At 43.6% G+C, this 17670-nt stretch overlaps 1 protein-coding gene across 1 annotated transcript in view; it reads right to left on the reverse strand.

Annotated features, from left to right (window-relative positions):
• Positions 1 to 153: 153 nt before the first annotated feature.
• etv4 (ETS variant transcription factor 4) overlaps positions 154 to 17670 on the reverse strand; it is a 38507-nt gene continuing 20990 nt past the window's right edge. Inside the window, exons 5-12 of the mRNA XM_030401333.1 lie at positions 13534 to 13663; positions 12217 to 12399; positions 10988 to 11460; positions 6653 to 6721; positions 6028 to 6075; positions 3966 to 4138; positions 1599 to 1700; positions 154 to 704 (exon numbers count right to left, since the gene is read on the reverse strand). Coding sequence (XP_030257193.1) covers positions 477 to 704; positions 1599 to 1700; positions 3966 to 4138; positions 6028 to 6075; positions 6653 to 6721; positions 10988 to 11460; positions 12217 to 12399; positions 13534 to 13663 — 1406 coding nt within the window. The 3' untranslated portion in view covers positions 154 to 476. The remainder of the gene's footprint in view (positions 705 to 1598; positions 1701 to 3965; positions 4139 to 6027; positions 6076 to 6652; positions 6722 to 10987; positions 11461 to 12216; positions 12400 to 13533; positions 13664 to 17670) is intronic.

Genomic DNA, 17670 nt, shown 5'->3' on the forward strand with positions numbered 1-17670 from the left:
GATGGAGGGAAAATATGTATTTTGAATTTTAAGGGTGACATTTCTCTTAAATTATTATCATTCACCCAGAAAAGGGGAAAACAAAGGACAAGTCAAAGACCCCACATGTGTGATTAATAACGCAGACACGGGAAAGAATAGTCCGGACTTCAGTTTGGGTATTATTATGGGTATTTATTAAGCAATCTCATCAACCACAGTCATGTTTATGGATCGAATAGGCCTCAGATGTGAGAGGAATGCAGCTCTTAAAAACAAAAACAAAAAAACAAAACAAAAAAAAAATCCCTAATGAGATTAATTTAAAACAAAAAAACACCATAGCCTTATATACAAGTGGATGGGGTGGGCATGTGCAAGAGGTGCATGGGGGGTTTCAGGGGGGGGTGTGTATGATGATGGGTCGGTACAACAGGAGGATTTCTGAAGGTGGAGGGGAGGAAAGAGGAGAGGGTGGTGGTGGGGGGGGGCTGGCTTTAGTACATGTAGCCTTTGGAGTAGGGCTGGGGGCCCATGTTTTGGGGGGCTTGTTCGGCGGTGTAGGGCACCCCCTCGTCCAGGTGGGAAAGCGGCACCGTGTCCTCCTCGTTGACGTAGCGCTCGAACTCGGCCTTCAGGCTGGGCCGCTGATTGTCGGGGAAGGCCAGCGAGATGAGGGCCTCGGGCTCACACACAAACTTGTAAACGTAGCGCTCCCCTGCCACCTGGAGAGAGACGGAGCGGCGTGAGTCACGCAGGAATGTGTCCGGGAAAAACACAGTCAACTGTTTTTTTTTTTTTTCAGGTGTGCAGACTTAAAAGTTTCCTGTTTTGAGTCTTGCAGGTAGACGACAACTTAAATGTCTACAAAGTGGAAAAACAACATCTGGGTTGCCATGTTGTGGAAAATCTCTTGTTTGTGTTTATCCGTCTTTAACATAATGTCCTCTCCAGCTCTTTAAAAAAGGTCCGATTTGAAAGAAAAGTAGATTTTTTTTACTACAACTCAGAAACAAGCAGTATTTGGCGAGTCAGGAATGTTATTACAAATCGGAGCTTCAATTTATCAGGAAGACTTTCTAAAAAAAATCATTTGACCAATTAATTTCTGGCAAAGATCTGTGAGAGCCCGACCGATATTAGGCCGATACTGACCTATTGCAGATATTTCAGTACATGTTGTGCAAGACGTGCTGATTTGTTAAACTTTTTAAAAGTTTTATTTGCAGATTATAAAGCAAAAAAAGATTCTTGGCATTTGTTAAACCGTAAAAGATTCTGCCTCAGTTACATTTCTTTGTCACAAGTGTTTGATAATCACATTTGAAGGATCATTGCAGAAAAATGTGTGTATAAATTGGCCCATTATATCGATATCCCTCATATTGGCATCTGTCTACTGCAGATTATCCAGACCAAAATCTCTTGATTACCACCTTAGACTTGGTAAACTGTAGTAAAAACACTTTTGTGTGGTGCTAAAGAAAGATCAACACTAGCCAGTGGGATTATTTACAACCTGGCAACCCAGAATACATTCTTATTAATGGTTCAAAACTGATTTATAAGTAAAAGCAATTAGTTATGACGATTGTGGTTCAATTTATAGACTAATATACCTTCTGCATGATTCCCTTCTCGTAGTAGTAGCGCAGAGAGCGGCTGAGCTTGTCGTAGTTCATGGCTGGACGGTTCTTCTGCATGCCCCACAGCCTGGCAACCTGAGGAGGAGGAAGGAGGAGGAGGAAGGAGGAGGAGGAAGGAGGAGGACGGGAGAAGATGGCAGAAGAGGAAATGGTTGCGGTTACACTTCTTGAACGGTTCAGCTTTATTTAAAAATGTGACTGATTTATTTTCATGCTTCAGATTATTGCCTTCCTCGAATGACACGTCAACAGAACAGGAGAGACTCGCTTGTGTCAGCAGTTCTCGCTTCCTGAAGTTCAAATTCACCCCCCCCCCCCCCCCCCCCCCCCCCCAAAAAAAAAAAATCATAATCGGACACAGTTGTTGTGTATCCCCACGCCGGGGCCACTAGGGGTCCTCGGCGGCAAAGTCAAAGCCCTCCCCTCCTCCCTGGACTTTTTTAAACTCAGCAGCGTCAACGTGCCAAGGACCAGGGCGAGTCCCCACATGTGGATTCACTTCCTTTTTATGTAACCCATTACCACTTGAATGCAACCAGAGTCCCACAGTGTTCGCAGTGAAATAGGAGCCATGGCTGCCTGTCAGAGGCCGGGGCCATGAAACACACTCGCGGCCCCAAAATTGAACCCTCGGCTGACGAAGGGGACCGCCGACTCTGACGGAAAATTAGCGTCTCGCGGTGACCCCACGCAGGCAGACGGGGGCACATCATAATTTTCACAACGGTGAGCGATCTTTGTGTTGACAAACATCTGAGGAGGAAGCTGTAAAGCCTGAAGGGGGGAGGAGGAGGAGGGGGGAGGAGGAGGGAGGGAGGAGGGGGGAGGAGGGAGGCGCTGAGATTCATGACTCAGGAAGAGACAGGTTGTGTCCCACAGTGGCCATCAGCCCCGTTTGATCTCTGAGTGCGCTCTCAGCTCTAATTGCTCTTGTAAAAAAAAAAAAAAAGAAAAAACTCTCAGCCCATTCATTTTTAATGTACAGTAAAAAGATAATGGAAGACACAGTATAGAGCCGCCCTCGTATTAGGACCCAACCTAAATGGACGCTGTCTGGTGGCGTCCAGTCCAGAACTTTCAGACTTAAACATCGCAGAAATGTCTCGACTGGAGAAACGTGAGGAGGCGAGGGAGAGAGCGGAGGGGGGGGGGGGGGGGGTGTTGTGTTGTGTTGGATGATCCTCTGATAGCGCTCGTCCTTCATTTATCAATCCAGAGTTTCACGTGTTGAATAATGAATGCGGGGCGGCTAATGGAAGACGGATCGGAGAATAGACCTGGCGAGGAGAATCTCACTCCGGATCGCTCTTATCTTATCTAAGGTAGCGCCTTCAAACCCCCGCTAACATAAATTCATTCCGAGAATAACTCCCTGTGTTGTCCTTATCAGATTCATATTAACATCGTGATCTCTATCAACAGTTCTCCACACGAGGCCGTACAGTAACACCAGCTGAGAATAGTGCTGATGCATTTTGAATGATGTCTCTTTAAGTTAAACAGACCTGAGCTGAATATCTGAAGACTTTAAGAATATTAGATAATTCTCAACCCAAAAGTCACCCATACAAATAGTACACGAGCAAAAGTCCCTGATATTAAATGCAGTTAAAGATCAAAAGTAATAGTTTAATAGGCAATAAAAGATTCAAAAGTACAAGTAAAAGTAAATTTTGCATCGCGTCGTGTCGTCTGATTGTACTGCGTATGGGTCGACTCATTAATGTCGCCAATATTCATTTTTCTTTCCTTTTTTGTTTGCCAATAAAATAAAATAATCTAAGAAAGTGCTCTGCTTTGGATCTGATGCAGCCTCCGATCTGCAGGAGTAACTAAGTATCTAAAGTCATCAACTAAATGCAGTGCAGTAAAAACTAGTGTTGGAGTGGAAGTGTTACAGAAAACGGAAATACTCAAGTTAAAAGTACAGCTACAACTAAAAATGCACGGAAGTACTTGAGAAAATCTGCGTGGTTACATTCCTTCCCTCTTAAATCACCATCTTTTCTGATCATCGATTCATTGCTTTGAGCTTTTTCAAGGAGAAACGTCTTAAATGTGTGAAGAATAAGATGTATTTTAAACACAACAGATGCAGAAACTGTTGGACTAGCTTTTATCTCCCCGTGCCTTTTATTTTAAACACCCTCTTCAGTATTTCATCTGTTTTAATTTGTTGTTTATTCATTTAGATTTTGATTTATCTTGCTATTTTATTTCATATCTTCTAGGTAAAGCACTTTGTACTTTGGTTTGGTGAGTGCCTTATAAATAAAGATTATTATCATTATTATTATCAGTTTCTGGCTCGTAACAGGAGAGGCAGGTTTTCTGACGTACCTCTTCGGGCTCGATGAGTTTGAACTCCATGCCGCGGCCGGTCCACGCGATGAAGTGGGCGTTGCCGGGGTCGTCCAGCAGGGCCACCAGGAACTGCCAGAGCTGCAGGGAGCCGCGGCGCTGGTAAGGTGTGCCCTCGCGGAAAACTCCACCGCCCTCCTGCTTCACCTCACCTGGTACCGAGGAGGAAACAAGATCGGAGTTAATGGTGCAGCCTAAAACATCTGTGGTTCTCCGGCTGCTCGGTGGTTTACCACACGGTCATTAGATGTATTTTGGGCACTTTAATCTGCATCAGCACATTTAGATCCAATCATTGCATTACGGCCTGAAATGGTTCTTATATTACATGTGCAAACAAGGAAATTTTGACTTTGGAAGTATCTGGATTGTAGAGCAGCCAGAACGTCTAATCTTGATGTTTCATGTTTGCAAACTGACGTAAACTGAATCAAATGCTCATTAACTACAGCTTATCAAGTCCAGCACGAGAATGGCTGCAGTGTGTTCGGTGGAGACAGAAATGGGAACATTTTAGGACATTAAGGTCAGAGATATTTAGAGCAACAATAAGATTCATACCACTGATTACTGACAGTGGAGGAAGCATTGTACAGAAGAGGATTAAGGCCGCAGAGGGCTCTGACTTTTGACTCTTTCTCAGAAATCTGACTTTAATTATCATAATTCTGATTCTATTTCTTATAATTCATACACTTTCTAATATAATTCTGACTTTTTTTTCTCAAAATCTGACTTTTTCTAATAATTCTGAGATCTTTCTCCCAAAAATTTGACTTTGTTTCTCAAAAATTTGACTTTTGTTTTAAAAAGTTTGACTTTTTCCTTCAATGTTTTTTTCTTTTTTCCTCAAAAATTTTATAAAATTGTATACCTTTGTTTGCACGTAACCTGCATGTCTTGAACTTTTGTTTATTTTCCAAAGTGTTTTTTTGTGACTATAAAAAAAAGTAAGATAATTTTTTAAATGACTTTTTTCCTAAAAAATTTGATTTTTTTTCACCCCAAATCTCATTTTATACATTTCTTTGCACACAACCTGTATGTCTTGTACTTTTTTTTATATTCCAAAGTGTTTTATGTGACTATGAGTCAAAATAAAATGAAAATAAAAAATAGATTCTGCCTTTTTTCAGACAAATTCTGCATTTTTTCCTAAAATAAATGACTTTTTCCATAATTTTATTTTCTTTTTTCCTAAAAAAAATCGGATTTTATAGCTTTGTATGCGCACAACCTGCACGTCTTGTACTTTTCCAAAGTGTTTTATGTGAATACAAGTCGAAATTAAATTAAATTAAAAGAGATTCTGACTTTTTCAAAAATCTGACTTGATACCTTTGTTTGCGCACAACCTGCATGTCTTGTACTTTTGTTTATCGTCCATGAGTTTTTTTTTCAAAAAATCTAATTTTCAAAATAAAATTAAAACACAAAAGAGATTCTGACTTTTTTTTCATAATTCTCATTTAGAACTTGGAAGAAAAAAATAAAAAATCTGAGTTGATTTTGTTTTCATTTAGTTTTTTTGTGGTTCTAATCCTCGCCTGTCGCGATGTGTAAAAGTACACGGATTCCTGTTTCGTTCTTAGTTGTTTACCGGTTACTGGATATGTTGAACACAAGTGTAGCAACATGAGACGCTCAGCTAACTTATCTCTCAGTGTTTCTTGCACACTTCACTGGTTCAACCAGTGCTGACACCCTCAGGCTCTCCACTCAATCTCCTTTAGCATCAATCACCAACACCAGCGGCACCATGGGAAACTGTCCGTCTCTGCTCTCGCTGTGACAGAGGAGCTCTACATCGTGTGTGCGGGGAAACCAAACCCACTAACTAAGCTCCAAAAACACCCGTGTACCTCCTACGTCACACCTGAGAAGTCAGGTCAGGTATAAAGATTGGAGTGGGTCACTTTGTGGCTAGAGTTTCAATCCTGTACCTGCTGTCATCCATCTAACAGCTCGACGACGAGCGGTTCTGGGTGTGCAAATGAAATTGTGTGTGAATGCAGAGGGATTATGGGTAGAGCAGGCTCACCTTCGAACTTCTCTGGAACCACACGGGAGTCATTTTCAAAAAGATAGCCTGGGAGACAAAGAGAGACTTGTGTTAAGAGTTTCAAGGGGCCTTGATCTGAGCACAGCTAGGTGGTTCATTTGGGCTCCGTGCCAAGCGCTGAACACCACCCCAACAAAAAAACACACAAGGATATGAGTCCCAATACATGTTGACCTAAAGTAGACAGTGACATTTTATTTTGGAACCATCTTTGAAACCTTCAGGAGTCATTTTAAGGCTCTCGTGCACCGAACATACGTGGTGAATAAGAATCTGAATGACCCAAAATGGTGCAACACAACAATGAGAGTGAAGGGAAGGATTGTTTTCCTTTCTTTCTGGGGGAAATAAGAGTGCTTTTTTCCACAAGTTATGTTTATTCAAGGATTCTTGAGGCAGGGGTGAGGCGAGAGCCCCTGCCAATGGAAACATAGACACACCGCTGGTTAGCCAATGGAAACACGGTCACTCTACGCCGGTTAGCCAATGACCGCAGAGCTCTAACCAGCAATAGATACAGCACAGGAGAGGAGGAGGTTGGACACATTGCTGCAGCGACATCGCTTCGATGAATACCGACTTTATTTTGGTAAAAACATCTCACCTTCGCTGCCGTGCTGGGGGTTTGGGTAGCCCTCGTTGTGGTGGTACATAGAGGGACATCCAGGCACATCTGTAAGAGCAACACACACAGCTACAGGTCAAAGGTTTGCTCTGAAAATCTGTCTTTGTGGCCCAAAAATGTGTTCCATCAACCAGCGATTAAAGGAACAGTTCACCCAAAAATGAAAATGCATTTGTTATCGACTCACCCGCTCATGCTGATGCAAAAGTCAGGTTAAGTTTCTGGTGCAGAAAACATTTCTGGAGCGTCACAGTGAAAACAGCATTTTCCCAAACAACCGACCCTGAACGTGCCGTTGACACAAATCACCAATGACACAAAAGTCTGGAGACTTGGATTACGAGCTGTATGGAGCCATTTTATTGGTTGTTCAGGAGAGTGATGCTCCAGAAATGTTTCACCCGCACTTCTATCAGCATGGGTGGCGAGTAGACACTGAGCGAGTGGGTGAACTGTTCCTTTAAAGTGGCAGAAGAATAACAACTGAAGGGTTAAATGCTTACTCAGCCAGTCATCAGCCTGAGAACGTGTGTGTGTGTGTGTGTGTGTGTGTGTGTGTGTGTGTGTGTGTGCATGTGTGTGTGTTATATAGGATATTTTTCGCAAGGACAAACGCCGCATTTATCATATCACTTCTCTCTCGTCTCTGGCGGTATTTTTAGGCCGTGAGCGAGCACCTTCACCAGACCAGAAAAGTGGCACAGTATTCAGTGTCTGCACTTTATCTGGGCACATCACTGACTGACTCAAATACTGTAGATGCATTCACTGAAACAGATCTTACAGTTTCGTCCCTTCTTCATAAAAAAAAAAACAAAACAAAACAAAACAAAAAATAAAAACCCTCGAGCAAAAATTCCCTGCAAGTCGAAACACTTGTGCGGCTCATTTGTGTGATAATGAGTTCGGCGGTCTGAGGAGTGTTTTGTGTTCGACATCCTGTGACTGCCCTGCTCACCTTTGTGTGTGTTTGTTTTGTGCATGAAAAAAAAAAGAAAAACAGGCGTGTCCCCAGACTGTTCTGCGTTTGTTGGTCTGTCTTTTTTTTAAAACCGTCTGTCAACTGTATGAACGAGACGAGCGAGAGCACAAAAAACTGAAAAGGTGCAGCTCGTTTGCCTTCCGGCGCCGGCCGTGACTCACTCCTGGGGAATGCAGCTGCAGCAACCGCCACCGTGATAAGACGCCACTGGGGAAAATCAAACCCTCCATTCTGGGGCAGCAGCACTCGATCACACTGTAAATAATATGTCTGCCCAGAGATGGCAGGCTCCCACCAGGGAGTGATGGGTAAGATCGGGTGTGAGAGCACCGGGGTTAATTGTGTACCGAGTGGCATGACCATTTTGTGTCTTTCATGCGACACAATAGCAGTGATTAAGCTCTGGAACGCCAATTTGTATGTGAAACTAGGAGCCTCCCGCTCGAGCCCTGCTTTTAAAAAAAGCAGACGTAGACTTGTGGCATTTGGCGGCCATTGTTAACATTAAAAAAAAAGGAAGTGACACAGGTGTTGTTGTCTTAACACGCCGTTCAACTTCAATACACATCTTTTGTGCGCTCCATTACCTGCGTCTCATTACGACTTCACAGTCTGAGACGAGTTGTCTGACCGTAAATGACGGTTGTTTATTTGCTTGATGATTTATAAAGCCAGTCACCGCAGACAATTTGGCCGCGTTGCTTTTATAACACGGGCGGTTTAATACATATCGTCCAATTAGCTGTGTGAAAGGAACAAACCCTTCACTGTGTCTGATGAATAAAAGATATGTTACCTCATTCGAGTGCTGCGCTGCGTTTCGGGGAATAAATCTTACGATTCTTTCCGCCAGAATAAACAATCTGCATTTGTTTTCATGGCTGAATAAACTGAATAAAACAAACTGATCTTCGAGGAAAACACAATTTCATAATTTTACTTTGTTTATATGTGGCGGACCCTGCCACCTTTCTAGCTTCAAAGTGTTCTGGGGACCTTATTTTCCTCCGAGAGCAACTTGTTTATTCATTTATGGAAAAAAATACAGATTTCTGAGTTTGTATTATGTCCTCTACAAAACTATTTAATGCACCTTTAAAGACTACGTGGAATCACAAGACACTTTCATTTATCTATGTCTTGTACATCGTTCTGTTAATGCAAGGAGATCTAATCGTTAAAAAATGTATTAATCGTCTAGTTTTAAAACCAATTTCGAATCTGGGCGCTTCCGAATGAGCTGCTGGGAGACATTTCATGATATTTTCCCGGTTTCTGCTTTTCCATCTACGTCAGTTGTGTCAGAAACTTTTCATCAGCATGAGGTTATGGGGAGTAGATGATGACTGAATTTCTGTTTCTCCCGACAAACTGTTCCTGTAAGAGAGGACAGAGCTTCTCCAGGCAGATTCGTTTGACGATCGCGTTTCCAAATTTGAGCCTCCTGTCACTTATTATCTCCAGAAAAAGTGTGGTGTCTTGTATAACTGTCTACTAAAGAACGATAAACTCCGATCTTTAATGCCTCCGCGGTCGTATCGGAGGAACCTCTGAGGAAACCACACCAAATTCAACTTTCTCCTCCTCGCAGCAGTTATCCCCAGACAAACATCCTTTTGTACTTTCCCCCCCCTTTCTTTCGTTCTTTCTGTCTCAAGGTTGTGCGACTCCTTGTCAGAGCTACATCCGGCCTCCTTATCGAAGGTGCGAGTATAAAAACACACCAGAGTGAAAGGAATTAGGTCGCCGTTGGCCGTAAAGTACGCTGGGAGGCACAGCTTATAGGACCTGTGGGAAACTCGACAACAGCTTTTCTGCTTTACGTCCTGCAGCAGCGTCGGTGCAGGTGAACGGGGACAAGACGTACGCGGAGTGTTAGATTTCTCACTCCTTGGTTTTTTTTAAAATTCGGCGAGGCAGGCAGAGGAGCTGGTTTGTGTGCTCTCCAGCGGTTGAGCTTGTTGTTAAAGTGCCTGAGCTGGCTACCCCACCCGTGCCCCTCCACCCACCCCCCACCCCTCTCCCCTCTCCCGAAAGCCCAGCCAGTGAGAGGTTCGGGTTACTGCGGCCACGCTCATTTTTCCATTATGAGTTCATCTGCCTGCAGAAAAAGGAAGCCGCTGGTGCAACCTGAAACCCTGGAGCACTCCACCGGGGACTCTAGTCTTTCCAGTGCCCTCCATTTTCTCAATGAAATTCCTCTGCCTCTCTCTCACAGAGCGGTGGAGGAGGGAGGGAGGGAGGGAGGGCAAGGAAGGAGGGAGGAGTGTAGCTGCCGCAGAAAAAAAAACTTTTTTTCCTTTTTCTTTGCAAAGTGTCAGGGAGTTGAAAGGAGGAGTTTTGGAGGCGGGGAGGGAGTCGTGTAGGAGTGTAGATACAGTGAAGAAGTTTGTTTGCCTTTTGGACATTTTGTTCTTGAGTGAGCTGTGCACACTGGGGAGGCTTTGTCTCCAAAATGAGGCTGATTTAGATGTCAAATAACCTTTATAATCATCACAGCCAGTGTTCAGACTCCAGTGTCAGTTCAAAGGCACATTTTCTATTTACTATAATCCCTTAAAGGTGCAGTGTGAAGGATTTTGGGTGATCTGTTGAACATTATGTTTTCATCAATGTGTTTTTGTTACCATCAACAAGCTTTTCTACAGTAGCCCAGAAGAGACAAATCAAACACTGGTGTTTTATCGGCTGGAGTCATTGATAACCCTTAAATACTGAAATGTGATTTCGCAAGATACGTTTTCTAAGTTCCATAGTTTTTGTTTTTCATGTCTACGGTTGAATATCGAAATTCTGTAGAAATTTTGAGAGGGAAAAGAAAAAAAATTCCCTCCTGTAATTTTCTTTTCATATGTAAAAGAGAGTGAAAAATTTGAGACCAATTGAAATTGTTTTTAAAAAATTCCAGAGGAAAAAAAAAAATTCTCCTGAAGTGTTTTTTTTCTTGCGCATATTTTCTCGAATGGAAAAAAAAAATCAAGGAACTTTGATCACCAGTTCTCAAATCAAAGACATAGAAGCTAAAATCATAAATTAATCACAAGAAGAAGAAAAAAGAACTATTCTTCACATGTCCCTCAGGGCTTCCGTAGTTTAGCTAATTTAACAAAGAAAAAAGTAGCAAACATTTACTGATTCTGGTCCATCAAATCAGATTTAGTTTTTGCTTTCCTCAGTTTTATATCATTATTAATCAATATCTTTTGGTTTTGGACCGTTGTTTGGGCAAATTCTAAGAAATGTGGGAAGCCGAGATGAGAATCGGCACTTTTTCTGATATTTCACACACTCTATAATAAAGATAAATGTCGACATCAGTCTGCGTTACTCACCAGGCTCGTAGGTGTAGTCTGTGGGCTCCTGCTTGACCATCATGTGAGCTGGTGGGAACCTGTGTTGATGCGGGTGTGAGTGTGGATGCGGGTGGGGGTGAGGGTGAGCGTGAGGGTGAGGGTGGGGGTGAGATCCGTGCCCCTGTCCGTGTCCGTGTCCCGGTCCGCTGCCGTGCCCGGACCCTGCCATGTGGGCCACCCGCTCGTACAACGGGTCCAGGTACTCTTGCTTAAAGCTCTGCTGCAGGTAGGGCATGCAGGGGTCAGAGTGCTGCCGATGATAACCACCTCCACCACCGCCACCGCCGCCGCCGCCACCACCACCACCTCCGCCCCCTGGACCTCCACCCCCGCCGGCTCCAGCTCCACTGCTGCCATGTCCCGCTGGGGCAGATGGCATGCGCTGGAAGGCCTGCCCCTGTGGTGGGAACTGGGGGCACATGGGGTCTCCTGAAGGGCCCTGATACCTGGTACTGAGACATGAGACACAGCAGCTCATGTCAGGATCTCACATTCATTCTAATCAATGCAGCATGCAACTGTACAATAACATCCTTGTAGTCGAAAATTCATGTTAAAAATACAGGTTTGAGCTAGCCAAGCCGTCCTGAGTTTATGTGCTTTATATTTATTCAGATTGATCTCTAGAAGCCGGTTGAACACGGCTACTAGCTTAAAATTACATGTGTTTGCAGACATTGTCAATAAATCTGTCGATAGAATTTTTTTTTCAGCAGATAGTTTCAACAAGATTAAGCTACCTAAACTGTTTTTTTGTTCATACACCTGGTATTTATTCATGTTGGGACATCCCAGGATCTCTAGAAAATATCAGCGTTAGCGTAAGTTAGCTCGCTTACTCAACAGGGGCTAGAAATTGGCCCTGTTGCTAGGTCGTTGCTAGGGGTCGGGATACTTACTGGAGGAGTAATAAAGGTTTGATTACATGGGAGACTACAGACGTGACTGGGGTCTGACTAATAACTGGAAAACAATCACAGTATTCCAACAATATGAATACATTTAGATTAAATATTTTACTTAGTTGTGATCCACTGTATGTACTGTATTGCGACATCACACTCGAGGTTGAGCTTTACCATCATTATTGGCACGACGAGGGCCTCCGTCACCACCATCCTGCCTCTAATGACGGTAAAGCACACCCTCCTGTGTAATTGCAAATATGTCACACATGTGGTAAATGTCAGTCAGAGCCGGTGTGTCACCTGGTGTTGATGGGGTAGCTGTTGCTGGGCAGTGGCTGGGAGGTGGCAGCGGGGTTCATGTAGCCAGCGTCGGGCCGTCCGGCCGTGGCAGGTTTCGGGGAGTAATGCTGCTGCATGGGAGACATGGGGGTCCCTGGGCAGGAGCTCTTGGCCCCGCCTGCAGCCCTTTTCTGCTCATAGGCACTGGAAAAGATGAACACACTTCTGAGGACATGCATATATGCACATGTAACCACACGGCTGTATGGAGAGAGGTCGTAGTTTTAGTATTTGTTTTCAGTCAATACAACCAACAGAAGTAATGGTGGTCAATAGCATGTGGTCAGTGTTTCAGCTGAGCTGACATGACAGCTGATCAGTGCTGGGTCACTGGACATGGACGACTTCTGTCGCTGAGAATGCTGAAATAAAGTCATTACTGTTTTGTTTATTCTGCCCTCGGTAACAAAGGATGCCAGTGTATATGCAGAGAGACAATAAATCAGTCAATTACAGTTCAGAAATGCTCCAAATAAGAGGTTAAAAAAAAAGCCTAAAGGAAGCCTGGTGCAGAGGAGAACCAGCAGGAGGAAATGACACAACTCTGATTTGCTCTTATCTACAAAAAACCAAAACTGAGAGAAGATGAGAGACCAAAGAGTGCATGTCAGACTCTGAGCTGGATTTAGTTTAATCTGTTCTGAGATATCTGACTCGGAGACTTTTGCCGCCACTTCAATACAACTGTTTGTTCGTTTTATGTTTTTCTGGTGCTCACAGCGTTGTGTAATGACCTTATAACGGACGACGGACAACTTACGACACTCACGATAATCGGCCTGAAACACTGACTTTAAATCTTTGAATCACACGTTCGTTCTAATTCTACTTGTTCAAGCGTCACATGTAAAGCAAAATGTTTCCGTCATGCCGTGTCGGTGTGATTAGACTAAATAACTTAACGCAGATTAATTAATGTTGGTGGAAAAGTTCCTTAATTTGTTCTCCTTCTGTGAAAACGTGTGAAAACTTTTTATTTTTGCTTCCTGAAAATAAAAGAAATTCACTTTGTTTGATGCATGAAAACTTTTCTCTGGAATTTTTTTTTTTTAGGTTCTCACAGATGTAACAAAAAATTAGGGAACTTGGGTCAATGGTCAAAGTCAATGTGTTTTAGAGGTATAAATGAGGAAATAGAATCTCTGAAAAAACCGCAGAACTGTTTCTGGAAAGATGTTGATCGACGCTGTGAGCCGCAATATCACGTCAACCTTCACGTGTTGGGTTTGAGGCAACGTTTAAGGGAATGTGAGGTCAACAACATACAACAACGTATACCTGGCATAAAGGCACTGCTCTCCGCTGGGGTAGCTGAAGCTCTGCTTGTGGCTACAGGACTGGCTGGGGTCGGAGCCCGGGCTCTGCGGTTCCTTCTTGATGGTGACTGGAGGGCTGTGAAATGCCACCGCTACAAGAGACGGTAAACAGAAAAAACAGAGATGAGGGTTGGCACACGCACACGGCGGGGATTTGTGTATTCCTTTCTCACTCGGCCCTGCCCCGATACTACCGTCATCGAGCTCAAAGGCACAAGCAAAATACTTCTGTCTGCACTGGAATCTCTTTTACGTGCCAGCCAAAGTGCTCAAGTGACTGTCAGCTGCAAAACACAGGGCAGCCGACAGACACGTATAAACACACACCGCGGCACGCACACACACACACACACACACGCTCACACACGACTGCATTCCAGCAGTCATTTGGAAGCCCAAAAGTGTCCTCGCCCACTTTTCTTCACTCTTCCAGACACAACAGCAGCCAAAACTTCCTCTGTCAAAGTCGAGCCTAAAAGCTAAACAACTCTACGGGCCAGAGAGATGTCTGCGGGCCGATGAAAGCGAATGTCACACCTCTATTAGAACAGCGTATACACTGGATCTCGGCATTCTTTCCTATTGGTATCCAGATGTCGGCCGATCGCTCCGAGGCTTTGCTTCACGCAGGAGGGCAACAGCAAAACACGGGACGGAGGGTGATAACCTGACAGAGCCACGTCTCCCCTTCATCTTTAGTACAATTCCTTTTCTTCCCAAAACAACCACTAAACCTCCTGCACGGTGAACTGTCCATCAAGCAGGACTGCTGGAGGGGACCTTTGCCTTGACGGCCACAGAAACCACCCAAAGTGGAGCTTCAAACTGTGCTGAGGGCTTGTGTTTATTATGTGAGGGGAGGTTTTCACCCGGAGAACTGTACAGGATGTTTTTCTGGTCCCGACAGGGTAAACAGCAGCAGCTGTGCACTTCCAGCTGGGGAGGCCTGTATTTATGTGTGTGCACGAGTGCGGGAGTGCACGTTTGAGTGTGTGTATTAGGAATCTCGGCCGGTCTGTATCTCCGTGTGCGCTCTTGAATGTGAATGTGTGTGTGTGTGTGTGTGTGTGTGTGTGTGTGTGTGTGTGTGTGTGTGTGTGTGCAGTGGGTGTGGAGCTGACGGAGCAGGCCACACTGAAAGCTCAGCCCAGGTAATTACATACTGCCGTCCATTCACAAAAAAAAAAAAAAAAAAAGGAGGAGAAGAAATGTCTGGCTGACTGAATAAGGCCAGAGAACGCTGCTGCAACAAAAGGCGAGAGGGACAGAAAGTGAAAAAAAATGAAGGAGGAAGAAAAGAGCGGATGAAAAGTGAGAAAAGATTATAGCGACGTTAAAAAAAAAACAGCCTGGATGATCGGCTGCGACGCCCGACTTGGCTGGAAGTGGTTGTTTAAAACTCTTCTTCTTGAAACCAAAAGGAAAGTTTAAAAAGGGAAATATTCATTTTAATTATCTGTTTTTCATTTATGAGGTAAAATACGACAAACATTCATCCGATTCTCGCTTCACAAATGCAACAATTTGTGTTTTTTTTCTGATTTACATGGTTGTAAACTTATCATGCTCATGGTTAGCATGCTGGGAATCTGCCGTAATCTGATTTGTTGGTCAGACTAAACAAGCTCATTTCAGACGTAATTTTGGAATTCAGGGATTTTTTGTTTTCCATCATCATTTTGTAAACTTAACATTACAACACAGAGTAGGTCATGAGACAATGAAAACAGAAGATGTAGTCTCTCGCTAAGTGGTGTGAGATCATGGGCACTGTTGACTTCACTGTTAAACAACGACTACTGTAGATTCACATCTGATGCTGTGACTTCAGGGGTGAGGTAATGTTTTAAAGGTTTAATCCGTGCTACGTTCAGGCCCTCGGTCGACTTCCTTCCTCGCCGTCTGACTTGTTATCTGATGTTTCACCCAGATGTTAAAAGCGAAATAAAACACACCGTTACCTGTAATAGAAAATCCAGATTTGTCTGGGTGTGAACATTTGGGATAACAAAAAAAAAGGTCGAGTTGTTTTTAGACATTTTGATGGAGATTTGTTGTATAATTGTGTCTGTAAGAAAGTCGTTTGGGTGCCGGAACGTTGCTGGCTGACACTTCGAAATGAAACTGGATACGCAGCGATGACTCTGGGATCAACCGGCTTTTGGTGTGTCGTAATTCACTCACATCTAAGTGAACTTGTGTGCCAAATAAAGAACTCAAACAACAGGATTCTTGTGGCTTTCAGAAAATGATGAAACGCTTCCTGTCGCTGTTCAAATGTTTATGTCTTCTTGAACCTGTTCACCTTGCGACCGAGAACAGACACATGTTTAAACTGATAAAACCCGAGACGAACAATCAAACGGCGCTGCTCATCATAATAACCTTTCCTATTTTTGGTCTGCAGTCACTCTCCCATGGCAGGCAGGCAGGTGAGGAAGTGTTGGCTTTAGCGGAGGATCAACAGGATTAGAGAGCATTTACCCAGATTTCCCAGACAGACGCGATGGGATTCCAGCCTCCTCTAAGTCTCCGACAGCTCGTCTGCTGGTACACAGAGGGTGGCACATGACTGCCGCTCTAATAATACTAGTGTGTTTGTCTATTGACGTTCCCCCCCCTCTTTTCTCTGCTATGGTCATGAACTGCAAACAATCCTCAGAGTGTACATAAGTCCACTCACGGTGCAGCCAAGCAGAGCCACTAATGCGATTGGCAGGAATATTGGCCTTGATGTGGCTCTCGGTTTTATGAGGATGTTCCATTTCAGAAAGTCCGGCCTGGGAACGGCGTCAGCTGTAAATGGAGCGGGTCTGCGTATGCACGTGTGTGTGTGTTTGATCCATTTGTGTGTGACCTTTCTGGATTATTAATTAATCTTGTAAATGAGCATCACAGAGAGGCTTTTTTGTGCTCGTGTGTTTGCCAGCGATTGTTCTCGCCGTTTTGTTGCATCTCACGCGTTTTCAATTAGACAGAGCTGGTTAATGTTCCGATTAAGGATTCACCAATTTTACAAAGCTGAGGATCAAGGAGCTAAAGAGAAAATTGGAAAACTCAGCGTACTTTGATCCTGAGATTCTGAACTGCTTCATGAATTTGATTACATTCAGAGACAAATTTGAACAGGACTCGTCTTAGCCCATGCGAGCAGCGAGCTCACAACACGTTCAGCAGGTTTCATGTTTACTGTGTTCACCATGGAAACTCAAGGCATCACCAGAGTTAATACAACTCATCCCGAGGAGGGCATGAATGTCTGAAGCAAAAGTTCATGGCAGTCTATCTAAAAGTCAACACCGTGGTGGTGCTAAATGAAAAGTCAGAGGATCGCAAACGCCATCAGTTACGCCATCTGGAAACCGTGAATATCTTCATAAAGTGGTGTTCACTGGATGAGTTAAAAGGTTGACCTGTTAGTGCCTAATGATGAGTGAAAGGATCACCAAAGTATTAAGGGATCAACCTCTGGGGATCATGAATATCTGCACCAAATTTTAATCACAAACCATACAATAGTTGTTGAGACATTTTTCTCAAAAAACACAAAAGTCAACCGCATGGTGCTAAATGAAAAGTCAGAGGATGCATCATCTGGGAACCATGATTGTCTTTACCAAATTGTAAGACTCTCCATTCAGGAAATCTTGAGATCAAAGTTTGAAAGATTCATCCTCTAAAGACCACGAATATCTGCACCAAATGTCATTTCATTCATTTCAATTATCAACCTCTTATCAATCCAGTAAATGTTGTGATCATCCATTAGATGAGTTTAAACATTGACCCATTAGTGGCGCTGATGAAAAGTGAGAAGATCACCAGAGTTATTTGGGTTCGACCTCTGGGGATCACGTATAACTGCACCAAATGTAATTGTAATCCATTCAATAGTTGTAGAGATATTTTATTAAAAAACACAGACTTGTGCCGATTAGAGAGGAAAAGTCAGAGGATCACCAAAGTAATTAGAGTACATCCTCTGGGGACCAAGATTGTTTTTAGTCAAATGTAATGGAAATCCATCCGACTGTCAACCTCATGTTGCTGCTAAAGGAAGTCGGAGGATCGCCAACATCATTAAGAAATATCATCTTGG

This window comes from Sparus aurata, chromosome 20, assembly GCF_900880675.1.
Source record: "Sparus aurata chromosome 20, fSpaAur1.1, whole genome shotgun sequence".
Classification (NCBI taxonomy): Eukaryota; Metazoa; Chordata; class Actinopteri; order Spariformes; family Sparidae; genus Sparus; species Sparus aurata.